We start from the raw sequence: 18,897 nt of genomic DNA, 5'->3' as shown, positions 1-18,897 counted from the left end.
ACCAGGCTGTGTTCGACCATTGTTGGACGTAGCCCTCTTCATGATTCTTCCACTGTTCTCTGTCTCTTGCATTTCTTGTCCATGTAGGTCCCATGTAGGCAGTAATGTCATCACGCCACCTCCTCTTCTGTCTTCCTCTTGATCTTTTCCCTGTTCTTGGTTGCCATTATGTAAGCCGTTTAGTCCATCTGTTATCTTCCCTTCGTGCAAGGTGACCTGCCCATCTCCATTTCGCTTCTTTGAGTTTCACCATAATGTCTTTGACTTGAGTTTGACGTCTTATTTCAGTGTTCTTAATTTTATCCCTTAAGGTAATGTGAAGCATCTTCCTTTCCATTGCTCTTTGGGCTGTTTGTAATTTCTGTTCCAGGTACTTGGTTGTTGTCCATGTTTCTGCCCCATATGTCATTGTTGGCAATACACACATATAAACTATTAAATTAAACAGGTTTCATGTACCGGACTCAACCGGAACATTGTGCATTATTTAAGAACATTTTACATCTACGTATTTTTCATCGAAAAAGTCACCAAAATCTTACCTTATTTGCTAAAGATGAAACTCAGCAAAAAAACGGCCGATTTTGATGACCTTTTCGCTGTCTTAAAGGACATTTTCTACACAACACGATCAAGAAAACAGTTTGACTGTAGATCCCAAAACAAAGCTACTATACATGTTCAGAGCATCAGTGAAATTCTAGAATCTTACTTTCGGGTAGCGTTTGTTTGTTCGTGGATGGGTTTGTTATAGTTTTTTCCAGTAATGATTTTGCGCCAAGCATCGATCGCGGTAAATGGATCATACATGAAAGGAAGTACCATTGATAGCTTTTCTTTTCATGCGTCAATAGATAAGCGGGTTAAAACTTGGCCGATCGAAGTCGTTGTGGTTCCTTCTCATCTCTTTCTTCCATGGTAACACACAATTACACCTGAGACCTTGCACTCCTACATTTGCAGTTTTGGTTGTTGGTGTGTGTACATTGTTATCATTAAAAAGTTCATTACGTACTTGCAAACCACTCAAGGTTCAGTGACTTATTGGCGCCGATCTGCTCATTTCACTGTCTGATGCGCCCATCTTTCAGTATTGGAGTTCACGGGAACGTTAAGGTAAAGCATCCAATGACGGATATCACTTTACAAAGTTTTAGGACCTTTCAGTGTCAATTTTACAGTAACTATGGTAATTACCCTCCCAACAATTGTCATACGGGAATTGTCATTCCCGTACGGGCCTGCCAGGAATGTTTGTAGATATTTTTGAATGCTTATAAGCAAATAAATAAATCAGTCTCATCCCAATACAGCGTGGTTTCTTGTCATTGCAAAGAAGACGACAATAAGGTTGGGACATTATTTTGTGCATGTTGCATTAATGATTTCAATGTTGATATTAATGCTACGGTTAGCATGGTTAGGATTAAAAAAGAATTTTTTTTAAAGCGCAGTGATTTATAGTGCGCTACGCACAGGCACAACGCCTAGACGTTGATCCACAAGCCTCAGCACACTTTACAGGGTATCGCTGACCACTACGGCCCCTTATGATTCCACAAACCATTAAAAACCAAAATAGAGTATGTTTTATGCATTCATTCTCACGATATAATTATAAAGCTTTTCTTCCACCCCGCCCACCTTGCATAAATAATTATAAGCTCTTGTTTGTACAATTTAAAATATTTCCTCTTGTCTATGCATGGAAGTATGCGTTTTGCTTCCACTTGTGATGAATATTTTACGAATACTTCTCCTAATGAAAGCTTGCCAAGGACATGGCAACATGTGTTAAAAACCACACGGTTAGACTCACTCACGTTGTCTTTTTTCGCGTCACGTTTACTTGCGATCAATGTTTCCAAGTTGATACACGTATCGGAAAGAAAGCGTGTCTGTAGAATCAACAAGAAATGTCTTTAAAAAGACAACGCCATGGATGAAGATCATGTTTCATAATTTTGCATTGCAAGTACTTGAAAAGCTAGTAAATTTGAATGTTTGGCACAACTAACCGGGTGCGAAATATTGGCATTTATTGGTAAATACCACCAATGACATACTAGGAAATACTCAAAATTTTCATGTCGAAAGCTGAATTGGAAAATGTGTGCTAAATTGGTCTACATTTAATTCATACTTGTAACAAACGGCTCAATTGAAATCATATCCTCTGAGTTTTACAACAATCCAACAATCTATATTCAGATAACCTTAAGAATGTTTGCTGCTTAATTAAGGGATTTCATATCAACCACATTTCATGACAATCCAATTATCTATTATCAGTAACTGTTAACCTTGATATTGAAGCATGGTAATTAATTTTAGATATATTTATTCGCAATGTATAGTTTACTGGTAGTTACAATCACATCATAAGGCCACTAACAGTCAATTTTGAGTTTCCCATCACATAATTTCTGATAACAAGCGAGGTAACTTTTTCATTATTCATTATTTTTCTGCCTTTGGTTATATGACTAACACGAATGTAAAATGTGTTCTTATTTGCCACTCACTCACTTGAAGATGGATGTTTAGCCCTAATGAGATTCAATCAAAAGTATATTAAAAATAGTCACAATAATGAATTCAAATGAGGTTCAGAAAATGAAGTGAGGGCGGTGACGGGAAACTCAAAATCGACTTTGGCCTAATCAAAAAGACTGATTACTCAATCCCAGTAGTCAGATCAGCAGGGATGCAATTGTATCCTTTTTCATAGAGCAAAATTGTTCAAAAAATGTTCTAAAAACCTTATTTTTGAACGGATTTTAATCGTTAGCAAAGCAAAATGTATGTTTAATATATTAATTATTTCATTAATAGCAATTTCCTAAGTTTCCATCCATAAATAACCACAGAGCATTATCTGTTTACAAAATAAGTGTTTATTTTCAATTAGCCATCTTATCAGTAAAACTGATAGGAGGCCAAATTATAGTCAAATCAATTAGCCATCTTATCAGTAAAACTGATAGGAGGCCAAATTATAGTCAAAAAACAGATTCTTTGTCTGGTAGTCCCGGTAACGCAGTCTCTATGTGGCTCAGTTGTAAACATACACAACACAAACCGACTGTGAAGGAGCCTATATGCACGTAAACAACTTTCTAGTACATGTATAATAAAATCCGTTTTTGAGTATAATAAAGAAAGTCATGCATTGGCAACATGAAGGAAATACCTATTGCTAACATGGTAAAATGCATACTCGTAGCCCAATCTTGTACATCATAGCACCCAGTTTGGGTTTGTAGTTTCGAAATGTTGCAATTAAACATTAGTTCTTTCAAATATGAAACGCTAAAACACAAACCTAGAACAAACAATCATTATATTTAGAAAGATATAGCAAACTTTCCATGATAGAGATTGGACCCAAGACAAAGTACACCCAAATTAGGTGACAATTCGGAATTAAGCCATGGCTGGAAAAATAAATGTTTGGATAGTCACTACTACCAAAAAGAGCCGACTCTGAACATCATTGTGCCAGCACAAAGGCTGTCTCTGAATGTGTCTCGGCAGACATTTCACCGGATCGGCAAAAATAGGTGAAATCGCTCATTCCACGATCAAAATATTCACGGTCAGAAGTTGATATCTTTAAAACACTTTTAAGTCTAACTTAGAGGACGTGATATTTGAGTTTTGTCGATTTACAGTCACGCCTTGAATTTGGTTCTGCTAATATCTTCGTCAGAGCCATTCCGTTATCACCGCTTTCACAATGACGAGTTTATTTTCTAAGCATGACGAAGGAGGAATGTGGGCAACCAAGGTGCATCCTATAGAAACAGGGAAGAATGGAGAGATTGTGGAGAAACCGAAATTCAAGGATGAAATCAGAGAATTTGGTGGCAATGTCACACTACACGGCATACGATATATTACCGATTTTGACTTACATTTCCTAAGAAGGTATGATTTTGTTTATGAAAATGTTGAGATTTAAGATACGTGTCGAAAGGTCGAACGATGGAGCCAAGAATTCATTGGCAGGTCGAAAGAGAGGTCAAGCGATATTTGCGCAGATTTTGGACTCATCTTTTCGATATTACGCTGTATTAAAAATAGTAAAACGGTTCATATGCAAATGTCCTGCTCGCTCGTTTGTACTGGCGTTTTTCCGTAGCGGCAAACGTCACGCTTTCAATACACTAGTACTAGCAGGATCATATCCCCGGTAGTGGCCACACAGGGTGAGACCGTACTGATAACCGGACGCGGTCAGAGTCGGGCCATTGGTGTTGGGACGCAGGTATTGATTCCACTTGAGTAAATACTTCATAATTGGTTTTGTAAAATAATATCCACCATTTGTTTGGTTACTCTGCCGGACTTGAGTGAAGCCAGAGTGGGTTGCCCGCCAGAGAGTGAGGCCGGTTTATGCTCTCATACCTTATGGGCACTGGATCTAAAGAGCATTATGGGATCGGAGTGATATTTAAGGTTGGTCTGAACCCTGGAATTATGGAAACTTTCGGGCCTCATAACTTCTAAATTGTTGGTCTAAAGTATATAAAAGTATACATATTTAGAATGGCAAAGACTTGATAAGTTCATCTGTGAGGTCAAATTTGGGCCAAAATGGCACTTTTGGCCCAAAATCCCAAAAATAATGGTTTTTGACCCACTTCTTTTTTGTGCACCGTAACAAAAAAATTCTTGGGCCAAAATTTTTTTTTTATTAATTTTTAAAAACTAGATCAAAATATCTAGGACCCGTTTTTTATTTTTTTTTATTTCGACCAATTTCACCAAAAATATTTGAAATTTGTGCCAAAATCGGGTTTTTTATGATTTTTTTTGAAAAATCAGCATTTTTTGACCATTTTTGGCGCAAATTTCTCAAAGTTAGTCGAAATATAAAAAAATGAAAAAACGGGTCCTAGATATTTTGATCTAGTTTTTAAAAATTAGTTTAAAAACAATTTTGACCCAAGAATTTTTTTGTTTTTGTTCACAAAAAAGAAGTGGCCCAAAAACTGTTATTTTGGGGCTTTGGGGCCAAAAGTGCCATTTTGGCCCAAATTTGACCTCACAGATGAACTTATCAAGTCTTTGCCATTCTAAATATGTATACTTTTATATACTTTAGACCAACAATTTAGAAGTTATGAGGCCCGAAAGTTTCCATAATTCCAGGGTTCAGACCAACCTTAAAACACTAGATTTCAAATACTATAGGAATGAGTAATATAGGGGCATTGAATTTATGATAAATCAATTTTTTTTTTAATTTATTCTTTTGTAAATGTTTCTTTTGCTACAGACTTGTTTGGATGGTAGGTCTGGCCATTCTTGGGATCTATCTATGCTTTATCATTGGTGAAAGCATATGGAAATTTTGGGAACATCCTATTTCTACTGTAATTACTATGAACTACGTCAGTAATATTACATTCCCTGCAATAACCATATGTAATTACAACTTGTTCAAATCCAACCTTGTTACACCACAACAGGTAAGATTTTCTAGGACACATTCTCCCATCGCTGTACTCACTCTCCTTCTTCTTCTACTTCTCCGGCCGCCTCTTCTTCCTCCTCCTCCTCCTCCTCCTTCTCCTCCTTCTTGTTTGTTGTTCATAAGGATCGCTTCAAAACTTCCATTCCTTTTTCTCGTCTCGATTTTTCTCTTTCTTCCAATTCTTTTCTTCGTCGTATACTCCCTTCGTTGCCAATTTTTGGTCTCGATATCAATCAATGTGCTTGCGTCGTCAAAACAAATTGCATGTTGTTTATAAGTTTACTCTTCTTGGGATGATTCACCTCTACTTATAGATTTGTTCCTTTCGTTTCAATTAAAGGCATTGATGGTCAGCAGTATTTTCAACGTAAATCCCAAAGAACGCCTTCCAGTTGATTGGGCTGGTTATGAGCGCATGGTAGGCCGACCTCTTGACGTACAAGGCTTCGTCGTAAATACAACACATCGCATCGAAGACATGCTGCTGAAATGCAGTTGGCGTAGTACGGAGCCGTGCACAGCAGCAAATTTTACCCGAATCATAACCGACTGGGGTGTGTGTTATTCATTTAACAATAACCCAGAGACGGCTTTGCAAGTAAAGCGACCAGGCAGTACCAATGGTCTGGCAATGATGATCAATATAGAGCAGAATATGTACACCTTTGGCGAAAATACGGGAGCTGGTTTAAAGGTATGCACCCGGCACACCATGTATCTCCGGGTACTCATGCTCGTCTGCGATATTTGAAAAAACTCCCTTTGGCATCTCGTTTTACGAACCTCTCAGTGGAAAACACCCCCTTTTTTTAGCGATTTCGCGAATTTGTTGCCCTTCAGCAATGCCTCTTTTCTTAAAACGCGAACGATATTTCAAAGATACTCTTTTTAGACAAAAGCGTACCACAACAAGTCCTGAAAGTAAAGGTTTGCGTATTAGTTTCCAAAAAAAAAAGAATCTCGAGCAATATTATGAGCATGATGAATAATATGAATATATATTTTAAATTATTCATAGATGAAGAACAACATAAACACCTTTTTTATTATTTCGCAAATGCGTTTTGATAAATTAGCCCTGTATTGTGTATTTCGCGAATAACGCTTCTTCAGCAGAAATCACCCCATATTTCGCGAAATCTCCGACGAACATGAGTATCCGCGGGGTATGCACACAATCATAGATTTGTCACTGGTGAAAGTTTAGAAGAAAAGCATAACAAATTGTGCTACTTCCCGTGGCTCTAATTATCCAGGCGGCGCAATTGCCATCCGTGGTTCCCGCCGTGGTTTCACAAGACACATGAGAGAGGTGAATGAGGCAAATCGGACGATCCAGATAGAAGACTGACTGCTCTTTGCGCCACGACCCTTACGTCAGTATTTTGTAATTACTGCCGACATTGCATGAAAATAACACACTGATACATCGCCTATTACCTGTGTGTTTATTCCATAGGTATTACTGCACCCTCCAGGACAATTTCCTCTTGTTAAGGAACTTGGTTTCTCCGTGTCACCTGGCTTTGAGACATCTGTCAGTGTGAGATACAATTCCGTAAGTAAATTGTGTTTTGGCTTGCAAAATAAATGTTGCACTTTTAAAGGCCCATTCAGTGATTTGTTCATCCGGACGAAAGTAAAAATCATCAAAATTCAGATTTTGGTAATTTTGTCATTGTGATACATGTGCTAACATAGCCTGCTAGCCTCGCCGAAAGCTGTGTATTCAAGACAAAATAAGGCATTTACATGAATCTATGCTTTATTTGAATGGGGCTTCAACTTCGTCAATACTGTTGTTTTCTTCGTGTTTTGTCAAAATTTTCATTTCCTTATACCAAATGACAATTTGAATGACTTATCCTTCACTTTCAAGCAATTTATAAACATTTTTTACACTTTCGCTGGGATCACCGAATGGGACATTTATTACAGCACGCTTATACTGACACATACACCCACATACAAACGGCATAATTACGCGTGGGTCAACGGTTCGTACATGACACCCGACATGACATCATAACTTTGACACTAAGAAAAGGAGTGCCACTGCAATTTTGCACAAAGTAAAATTAGGTATATGTAATGAGTTGGCTCTTATCCTCTTTCAGATCACCAATCTGCCCAATCCCTATCCTTCCAACTGCTCGGCGAAACAACTGGTGTATTCCAGGCAATACACGGTATCATTGTGTCGATATGAATGCAAGGTTGACTATGTTACGAAAATGTGTGGATGTAAAGACGTAAGATACCAAGGTACGTATATGTTTAAACTATTATACTACTCTTCCTTTGCGAGCTACTTGTACAAACCTAAAATATGATTGATAAGGTTTGGCATTCATACAAGAAGATGTGTTAGCTTGTGTTCCAGTCATTGAAATGCAATTGCTGCACCAAATACGTTTTAGCTTGGCCATAGAAGTATCAGAAGTAATTCTAATTTTGATCTCAGGTACTGATCTCGCATCACCAATAATCATGATAATATTGGCATAAAGGTCTTGCAAATGATCAACTCTTCCAATGTTTCAATCATTTATTCGTTGAGCTACCACTTCTGCAGGGCCGGATTTACTTCTTTGGGGCCCTGTGACAGGCCAAAATTTGAGGCCCCAAATGCCCCGTGAGGAAGGCATGTGCACTCAAGTGACCAAGTTTTTAGATTTTACTAGGACATTTGCGCGAAAAATATCAATTATAGACTATTTTAGCCCAAATTAAAGCTGAATTTTGATATATAACAGGATTTTATTTTAATGCGATTTTATTTTAATATAAATATTTTACATTTCGCAGGTAATTACCGAATTTGCAGCCCGCAAGAACAAATAGATTGCATCTATCCCGCGGAAGGTAGGATTAATCGTTATCAATGTATCAGTTGTTTTGCGTCTATTTACAGTCACCTACCTGGACAACCGATTCTTTAGAAATGCTTAGTCGCGCTAAAAGTAGACTTCTCCGTAGTCCACTTGCCAATTGTGCACTACTCTGGCTATTACATTTAAGCTTAAAACTCTGATTTAATTAATGAGTGCACAATTGATAGATTTTCACAACTGATCTTTTCAGTCACCGTACGCCCTCTGTTTGTTAGCTTCCCAAGTGGACTACTGACTTTGCCTTGAGAGTTAGGCCAATTTCTGGCCTAACTAAAATTGGGTCATGATGTAATGCATCTTTAAAAATGAATCTGGCTTGTGATTGGTCGCCCAGATCTCGTTATTGTTTAAATCCTCCCGACGCGTACTGGTACCATTATAACTATACATGGTACACAACTATCTAGGGAATGCGGCGCTTTTGTGCTGGTGGATGAACGTATGCATCTAGCGCGTATTGTACCACCATGCTTTGTCTTGTGGTTAGATTTTATTGATAAACAAGTATGATTGACAGTGTGTGAGTCCCGGGGTAAAGTTCTGCTTAAAAGTGAAAGTCCATAGTCGGTTTTTCGGATAATAAACTGGCAGATTCTAAAATTAGAATTGTTCAGTATTGAAGTATCATTATAATTATGCCATTATGATATGTTGCATTCAATAATATAAGCCTACGTAGGGCCTATACTTTACTTTTACTGTCACAAATATAATTATATAGCCTAAACTTTTTCATAACCATTTTATACTAGTATTTTGATGTACTAAATATCAGTATAATTTCGAGTTCAACTGAATGCGTTCATCATGATTAATAACATTTTTATTTATCAAAAATCGACTATGGCATAGTCTACGCTAAAAGTCGATCGATACATGTTAAAATCAGCACAATTCAGAGATACACCTTTTTGCTATGAAATTAATTTTCTCGGTCAAATATAAAGCAATATTTTTTTCTTCTTCAGTAATGTCAGTTAAAAACTTGGTGCTTGGATATACATTTTTTTTAAATCCTGGTGTTAAAATTAAGCATCAAATTGTATCTTTTAGTGTGATATTTTTGATTTTTATAGGCCTTGAGTTCGCCTGCGAGCTTTTTACGGAATTGATTTTTAGCGTCTCAAACTAATATAGTTTGCTAAAGAAAGATATTTCCCACCTCTGTAAAGCACATCGTGTGGGTCTATATATTATAGTTTTGTCAGAATTTCCGTTTTTATTTTACCCTTTTTCCCTTCATGCTCTGAAAATGTCCAACTCGGTGCTTTTATCTCGTGCGCAACCAGCAGAAATAGTCGATATTTTCATTGTTGTCATCCAGGGCAATTTTCCATTGAAAAGCAAAGATCATGAAGATTGCCCGACTAGCGATTTGGTAGCCCCAATCCCCAATTGGGTTTTCTGGTAAATGAGGTGAATTTTAAAAATTTGCTAACGTGATAGCCTGCAATTTCAATTTATATGGATTCCATGATTATGAAAACCATTTTGTCTGTCTGTGTGTTTGTTTACCTAGGTTAGTCCGTATTAAGAGACGCAGGCTTGAGGTTCATGAAAATCCACGGTCCAAACCAAGAAAAATTAGCGTGTTATTATAGGGGATTTTAATCTTCTGTCCCTCCTATCTCCATGTGAATTTTGTATGACCTACCCCCCCTCCCCTATCGCGGGTTGCCATTTTCATTACACCCTTCAGACTTGTGTTCGGGTTTCTGTAGAGATTCATCAGTGTTCGGGTTTGTTTTTAATTTAGGCCTAACCATATTTGTCATAATTAAGCGCTATACCTAAATGTATAGCTATGCTATATATTATTAATTATGTAATATCATGTACATGTAGGCCTATAGGGTGGGGTGGGTGCAGAGGTGTGTGAGGTGGGTAGTGGGGGTGTATGTAGGGAAACTTTGGTGTGGTAATCAACACACTTTAACCATGACTTTCAATGCAAGGCTTATTGTTGCCACAAATGTTTTTTTTTTTTCCTTAAGGTTATTTAATAAGTTTTATAAACTTCCATGTTTAACCTGGTATTGTTTTGGCTGCTTCATTAGGGCCTATGACTTTCGGTGGGTTTCAAAAGCAGTTTCAAACAAACACAAACAAAAGGCACCATACCCAGTCACCTTCATGACAATTGAAACACTACGTCAAGTATTAACATCCAAGTTATTCTGTTTTTAGGCAAGCAATTTTAAATAATTGCTTGAACAGGTTTTGTTTAAAACAAAAACCTGTTTAAGTTAACAATGAAAATGAATGGTTCTTATAAGGCACAATCTCTGATGAGGAACTCAAAGCGCGTAAAGCACAGAAATTTACAAACAAACATAAAAACAATCAATTTATAAAGATGTTTAAAAACAAAAACCTGTTTAAGTTAACAATGATAATGAACGGTTCTTATAAGCCACAATCTCTGATGGTTTTTATAAGGACAGTCTATTTCTGGCGTTTTAATAACGAAAGTCTGGGGCGTTACGCCGGGGCGTTACGAAGGTTATTTCTTTGGAAGTGTGTTCCAAACAGTTTACTTGATCATAAAACATACAGCGTATATAATGTTTTGTAAAAGAAAGTTTTGTTTAAAATATTGCCCAATTGCATGTAAGCCTTCGGGCAAAGTTGTTTTGAGGAGAAGCAAATTTCAACACATTGGTCCGAATCACTCACGTGATGATGAAATATCCTCATCGTGCTATAAACATGATCAGTATAGGAGCGCTATTAGGCCTGGGAATTTCGTTGCTATATTGAAGTTCTGGCAACACTGTATCATGCCGGTATTCCTATTAAACCCAGGGATATCGATCCACAATGCTAGTATTATTAGCCTTATATTTCACGCGTTGATTTTGAAAAAATTTCAGCCGGTGAAAAAATGGTGAAATCAAAACGTAAATTCTGACAAAACTATGATATATCGCTCACGGTGATGTGCGTTAGAAAGTTGGGGAAAATCCTTCATTAGCGAACTATATTACTTTGAAAAGCTAAAAGGTTGATCCCAGAAAAGGCTCGCGGGCAGAGTTTAAGCCTATCAAAATCGAAAATCTTACACGAAATGACTGAATTTCACGCCTAAGTTTAACACTAGGATTTGAAAAAAAAAAAAGTATCAAGCACTACAATTTGACCTGACATTTACTGAAAAAATTTGGCCGAGAAAATTAATTTTACATTGAAAAGGTGTAACTCAAAATTTAGCTCGTTTCAACACCAAATTCGATCGTTTGTATTGCCACATTAAATGACTGAGTGAGCCTTGCATAACAAAAGAATATGTTGTCCAGGTTGCTAACTGTTTATTTATGCCTCTGCTTTCTCTTCGTCAACTTGATGGTAGGGGCAGATCTGCGTTATTTTTCTTTCGTTCAGGTACACATATCTCATGACCCCGCTCTAGTGAAGGTAGAGCAAAATGTTACGCTGATTGGAACTGGCTGAGATGCAGCGGCGGCTGAACGTTTTTGAAACTGGTGGCCGGCTGGCCAGTCATTGGCATGATTGGCGGATGTATTGAAAATGTAAATAATGGCCGCGGAGCATTGTGCGAGACTGTAGGGTGTCTGAGGGGGATGTGCCCACCTCAGAAGTGAGAAACGTTTGCAAAATGAAGGCCCAATTGACGCTATTTTGTGGACAATTTTGGTACTACTATTGCGTACAATTTTATTTTGAAAATGCCAAAAATTGTTGAAATAAAGGCAGATTAAAGCCATTAAATCATGTAAATTGTGTTTTAAACATTAAGTGTCGGGTGTCCAAAGCAGAAATGAAAAGGGCGAACGCAGAAACTTTTGCGAAATGAAAGTCCGATTGAAGCCATTTGGTGGACTATTTTCGCACTATAATCATGATTAGTGTGTCACAATATGAAAATGGTTTAGATGAAGGCCCAGGGGTTCACTCAGGCGGCGAATGGCATGATATGATAGAGCCGGTAACTTGTGAAACCGCCCGGCCGTATCCCCGTCCATATACCGGTTAGTTTGTGGGGTTCATTATCGAACCCCAACGGTTTTAGCATGTATTTATATTATTTATTAACATAGGCCTATTTGTTTTTGATATTTCAAGCGTTTTAAAATTTCAAAATAATCCCATTCAATTACACGGTTGACGATGAACATTTACTGAATTTAGAGAATGCAATGCGACCACCACCTGGGTTCACTCCCATTGTGGACTGTACACCATCCGCGAAAATAAAAACGCGTAAAAAGGGTAGTTTGTCTTGGGTAGGCACGATACGCGCGTATCGTGTTTAGGGTGTCAAAAACATTAAAAAATGAAAAAAAAGGTAGCAAAATTGCAATTGCTAATTCGCGAATATGACCTTTAGGGTATGAAATTTGAAGCAAGGAATAAAATCCCTGTTTAGGGTGTGAAAACAGACGCGCGTTACCTGTTTTTGGTATCGTTTTAGCCAGGGGTTAAGTCCTTGTTTAGGGTGTTTTTCAAAAGTTGATTATCGCGGATGGTGTACAGGCCACAATGGGAGTGACCCCACCCCCCCACCCCACCCCACCCCCGGAAGAAGGCCCAAATTGAAGCCATTCGTGGACAGGTTTTCACTATCCATTATTTTTTAAACATTATAGTGTTGGGTATCTAATGCAGAAGCAAAAAGTTTGTTTATCCATAGTCCATACACAGGGGGTTGGAAAATGTGCAATAAGAAGGTGAACTTGAACGTGAAGGTCCATTTGAACCTATTTGTTGCATTAACTTTACATTTTTCAGGGTCTAGAATAGAGATTTGATTATTTATGTGACACACATCACATTATGGGTTTGATTAAAGTGGGGAATTGAAGGCCCCCAGTCGAAAAGTGGACGGGCTACTGCACCTCCCCCTTCCCCCCTCTTCCTTCCGCCGATGCTGAGATATATTTGTCGGCACTACGTTACTGCACGCACAAATGTGATACTCTTAGCCCAATCTTGTACATCATAGCACCCAGTTTTGGTTTGTGGTTTCGAAATGTTGCAATTAAACATTAGTTCTTTCAAATATGAAACGCGAAAACCCAAATCTAGAACAAACAATCATATATTTAGAAAGATATAGCAACCTTTCCATGATAGAGATTGGACCCAAGACAAAGTACACCCAAATTAAGTGTCAATTCAGAATTATCCCACCATGGTGGAAAAATTCCCACTTATGTAACCCGTCCTACACCGAAACCGGATCGTCTTGTGACAATTTGATTGATAAGGTCGTGTGCAAAATCTTGATAGCTCCAATTTGATACCAAATTTGCTACCAAACACTCTAAATTGACAAAGATTGATACAAGTATATGAAATCACGATGGTTATGTATGCTATGGAAACGCCACTGTGGTAAATTATAGGCACATTTGATTCAAAGGGGTATTGATTTAATTGCATTGATTTAATTGACATTCTTCGGTACTGGAATATAATTGTCACTGAAGACCAAATTCATTCTTATACATTTTGTAGCCAATTTCACTGCCAGCGATATCAATTGTGGATGTGAAGTATCGTGTGAATCGTTCATCTACGAAGGGCGTATATCAACTTCATATTGGCCAGCCATACATGTGGAACGTGGGCTTGAACGTCAATTTAATATAACCGAAGAATTTGCCCGGTAAGTTCATATCTTCGTCGGTAGTGTCGACAATTTTCGATTTGAAAGAAAAATTAGTATATTTTGGAAAAGAAACCGTCACCCCTACAATGTAGCAAGTACTATGCCTATAATCATGATAATATGTAGGCTCATCGAAAATTGGCGAGAAAATTTCTGCCGATATCCGGTAGAGTAAATTAAAGTCGGGTTGATGGAGGTCGTACATGTAGATACTGTATCTAAAAGATCGGTACTTATTGTTTTGAAGTTTCTTGGAATTGAAAACTCTACTTCTTCCAAGTGCAACAGCTTTTTCAGTTTAATAATATTTTTAGATATTTACTTTTTGACATATTAAAGATGGATCTTATGTTACACTTTGATGTGTATAACCGGTATACCTGAGGGTACTACTGGTTATATGCTTTCATACAGCCAGTATCCAACCGCTACAACCATTACAAGTTAAAGCATCTTTTTGTATCAAGTGTAAAGAATGTCTCCAAAATGTAAATAATAATGTGTTCTCTTAACATATCTTTGCAGTAAAAACATGTTGGATCTTAAGGTCTACTTTGAAGAATTGAGCTACCAGGAAATAAAACAAATCCCCGCCTATGATGTGGGAAGCTTGCAAAGTAAGTATAGACATAACTGATTACACAGCTTTACACCATCTACCACCGATCTTTTCCTTTGTACGTATTACGGAAGTGAGGTAGAATATCACAGATAATTGGCACCCATTCATTGAACAAGTATTTAACATTTGCCGGCATCGCGTGACTCTGACGTAATTCTCTTTCACGCGATGGCGCGCAGGTCAGTGCGAAAGGAATCTACAGAGGACTTTGATATGCCAAATCCCTGTTTTGTCAATCTGTGTTACTGAAGGCTCTATCTTGTATATAGCAAAGATCGCTTACTAGGAATCAACATACTATTAAAACATTTCCGGCTCCAGTGACACCTCATTAGTTTCCCTGGATCTTTGTCAGTATGCATTTTACTTTGAAGAATCAGTATAACATGGCCTTAGTGTTACTTTTCATGCCTCTTCAGTAAACATATGCCTAAACCTACCCAAGAAAATATGTAAGAGGTGTTACTAGAGTCAGAACAGATAAATGAAAAGTATTAAACCAATAATGCTTCTTGTTTGTGTGTATTTCTTAGGTGATATTGGAGGCATGATGGGACTTCTGTGTGGGATGAGCATCGTAACAATTGGCGAGTTCATTGATTTTATTTGTGGGATGTTGGTCGCGAGGTGTACTCGACGTAAAGGCAGCAAAATGTAACAACACAAAGACACCCTCCCCTCAAACTCTGATACTCATACCCCACGAGCCACCCCCCGGACACACACACACACCCTTTACTCTATTGCATTTATTAGCAGCTACCATAGTACCCGATGACGGCACCAAAGGTTTTCCCCGTGTGGAAGGAAAAGTGACTCTCATGATCATTCAAATATCTATGATATAGTGACATATAAGGGGCCTCACTTCATTTTGCTGAAGTACTTAATGGAATAATATTATGTTAATATGGATTTAAAATATAAGACAAAGATTTCATGTACCCGGTTTTTTCTGAGAGAAATCCGTCATATTCAGGATATCTGCGTCATTTTACTATTTACAAATGCAACTTAACTACTACACATGCATCAGCCTTCAGATCAAAGAATAATGATCTTCGGCATAATTCCGTTTTTACCTTGATAATGTTTTCTGTTGTATATAAAATAAAATGATACAATAGTACGGGTTTAATTTGTATATAAAATATAAGTATAAAGAGAATATCTTATAATGTAAATACCTAATAATAGTTTGGATAAATATACTTTTGTATAAGTAACAAAACTATAACAATACTACAATTTTTTGATGGCTAAGCAGAAAATTGGAATAGACATCATTCATCGTTAAGAACCATACGTATAGTGTGAAAAGCAACCTTCAGTCTGATTTTGAAGACTCCCTGAACTGGTCTGTAAGTTACCAACTGAAACTTTATAAACCTGATAAATACCAGACGCCATTGTTCTAAGAAAACCTACCCTCTCCTACTGATACGAAAACGATTTCTTTTGTTTAATCTGTCAAAGTCTGGTAACTTCTTACAGCAAGATCTTAAAGGGGTGGATTACATTGAGCAATGCCATCAAATCCCTTTTTATTCTCCGTTCTTTAAAACGATTTAGTTTTAATAACAATTTACATTCGTTCTTACGTCATCTTTTGGAATACTTAGATGCCACTTGGTATTCTTCGTTCACTGTCAACCAATCCAGTACGCTTGAACATATCCAAACAGGTCATGTAGAATCAAATTTAGAATGCTGGCTATGTTCCCTATGATATGCGTTAAATGTTTGGAACCTGTACGCTATTTCCGCCAGGAGGGAGCAATATCCAATTGGCATTGCCCATTCGCTTGCTAGGTAGAGCGTCAAGTGGAGCTCCAAGACAGACGTGAAGTCCATGGAAGACAGCTGAGAAATGAAGCCGATCTCTCAATTGCCTAAAATCCCATTCCCTGCTACACTGATTTGCTGAATAATATTATTGGTTTTATGGCGATCTTTTCATGTGTCCGTTTGCATCTCTCAGATGCTTTCCTTTACATATTCCATGTTGTCTTTTCTCATATTTTTGCCATTGTATATAACATTTCAGTATTATTATTATCTTAATTTATTGTGTATTTTATATCAAGCAATTCAGCCTCTTGGCCATGATGTTGTTCAGGTTTAATAAATTATTATAGTTGTACTACATTTTGCAGTATTTGGCGAAGATTCTTTGAAATAATTTATTGAGACATTTATGCTGACAGAGCCCTTTTCCTTAAATCCGCCACTAGAACATACAGTCTAGCCTATGAAGAATCTAGCTGATTGTGATTGGCCAGTTGATTTTGACTGACATTCGGTGATTATGTGTGCCTATTAATCGGTCCAGACCGTGTATGGCATGACATGTGTCGCGAGCATCTATACTGCGCCAATAAAGTATTCTTACACTTGGAAAAATAATCACAATTTCAAAACTAAGCAATATTGGGGTAAGTTTGATTTTTTTAATAGATGCACTATCTAATCCTGCACATTATGACATCACATTGAATCCAATGTGACCTCAAGAAGTAAAGTTACAAGCAATTGAATAGACGAAGGCCCAGTTTTAAAAGTGACAAACTGGCCTATACAAGGCGCAAAAAGATTCCAACAAGCCACATCAAAGAGACAACACATTTTCTTCAATGAAGCCCCGAATGAAGCGTTATTTAAAGCAGTTTTTATTTCAGTTTTTACTTCTCTGTACTTTTCATAACTTTCATTTTATTTGTCAGTTCCTTTGTTTCAGTTTTCTTTTGTTCCTTTTGTTTTAAATTAAAGTCAACGCATAAATCGGCCATTCACCACTCTCAAATCAGATGTCTAGTCTGTGGCGTTTTGAATAGGCCAGTTTGTCACTTTTACAACTGGACCTTCGTCTAATCAAATGCTTGTAACTTTGCTTCTTGAAGTCACATTGGATTCAATGTGGTGTCATAATGTGCATGATAAGGCAGTGCATCTATTAGAAAAACAATTTTTTTCCAAGTGTAAGGATACTTTATTGGCGCAGTATATATAGGTCAACAGGTTGATGACGGTTTGTTAGGAACGACAAAAGGTTTGAAAAGGAACCGGAAACTAGCTTTCTCACAAAGGAAACAACTCGTGTATGGCAAGTATTTTGTCCGGGTATTTTGCATAAGAAAAGAGAGAAACCTAGTTTCTCGCCAAAACTCATAATCGAATAACTTCGTTATCGTCGATAAAAGTCGGTTCTCGCTCGAAAAACCAGGTCTATAAACAAGGTTTTGAAAAGCAAGTGTCTAGATCAAGAATCAAGGCCTCTTTTATTTTGCAAAATAATGCACGTATTATGAACAATGAAAGAGAAACCTTCTTTTTCGAAAACTGTACTTTTTTACGACATGGCATAACTAGGCATTAACAGCAGAGACAAAAAAAAATCATTTAGAAGCTGCTGACAAGGAAGCGCCCAGAAAGCGATTAACCTCCCTGCTGAAGCTGGCCCTCGATCTAATAGATGGAATTTGGACATGAAGATAATTCCATAATTGGGCTGTAGATGGTAGAAATGCTTTCATGGCTGACAAGGTTTGATCTTGGGACTTCCACAGCTAGGTCATGTGATCTCACTGACCGTCGCAACCTGGGGTCCTGGACATGAATGTCTGGCATCAGCTGGCATAATAACTCAGGGGCCTCCTTGTAGAAAATACGATGGAAGAGGGTGGCTGCTCCAACTGCCCTGCGGAGGCTCAATGGCTGAATACGATGATTTTCATACTCATTCGTTGGCAGACCAATCACACGCTTAGCTCTATTTTGGATGGAGTCAAGCTGAGCTAGTGAGGTGGGAGTTGCACCAGTTCAAGCACTGCTGGCATATTTCATTTTTGATCGTATCATGGCCTTATATAATGATGGCTCCCAGTCGCTGACCGGCTGTCTTAGACATTTTGGTAACTACTTGGTTCCAGGACAAGTTGTTATTCAAGACCAAGAAGGTCCACGCTGTCAGCTACTTCAAGAGTTACACCGAAAAAGTAAAGTGGTGGATGGTTGCCATCAGCATCTCTCCGGTTTGAGAGATGCTGCAGCAGGAATTCTATCTTCTCTGGATTTGATGAAGGACATAATGGTAGCATCATCTGCGTACAAGATGGACTGATTGTTCAGATCTTGTGAGATTCCGTTAATGAAGATGATAAACAGGACGGGCCTAGTATGGAGCCATGAGGTACCCCAGCATTGATTCTTTTCGATCCAGACTCCCTCCCATTCAGGACGACTCTCAATGGCGGCTTCTCATTGACCC

The 18,897-nt window shown here is 37.8% G+C and overlaps 1 protein-coding gene across 1 annotated transcript; it reads left to right on the top strand.

Moving 5' to 3' along the window:
• Window positions 1–3,447: 3,447 nt before the first annotated feature.
• LOC140171352 (acid-sensing ion channel 4-A-like) lies at window positions 3,448–16,755 on the top strand. Its single transcript, XM_072194590.1, has 9 exons — window positions 3,448–3,930; window positions 5,285–5,477; window positions 5,823–6,176; window positions 6,942–7,040; window positions 7,600–7,747; window positions 8,291–8,347; window positions 13,855–14,005; window positions 14,534–14,625; window positions 15,164–16,755. Exons 1-9 carry the CDS (start codon window positions 3,740–3,742, stop codon window positions 15,286–15,288), a joined length of 1,410 nt encoding a protein of 469 aa, XP_072050691.1. The 5' UTR covers window positions 3,448–3,739; the 3' UTR covers window positions 15,289–16,755.
• Window positions 16,756–18,897: the final 2,142 nt, after the last annotated feature.

The sequence above is a fragment of the Amphiura filiformis genome, chromosome 15, assembly GCF_039555335.1.
Source record: "Amphiura filiformis chromosome 15, Afil_fr2py, whole genome shotgun sequence".
Classification (NCBI taxonomy): Eukaryota; Metazoa; Echinodermata; class Ophiuroidea; order Amphilepidida; family Amphiuridae; genus Amphiura; species Amphiura filiformis.
The sequence above is the reverse complement of the archived record's forward strand: the minus strand, read 5'-3'. Positions and strand labels throughout refer to the sequence as shown.

Excerpts from the sequence above, each read along its gene's own strand:
- LOC140171352 (XM_072194590.1), top strand. The coding sequence starts at position 3,740 with ATGACGAGTTTATTTTCTAAGCATGACGAAGGAGGAATGTGGGCAACC. Across the intron at positions 7,748-8,290 it reads TAAAGACGTAAGATACCAAG|GTAATTACCGAATTTGCAGC; the intron begins GTACGTATATGT and ends TACATTTCGCAG. Across the intron at positions 14,006-14,533 it reads ATAACCGAAGAATTTGCCCG|TAAAAACATGTTGGATCTTA; the intron begins GTAAGTTCATAT and ends ATATCTTTGCAG.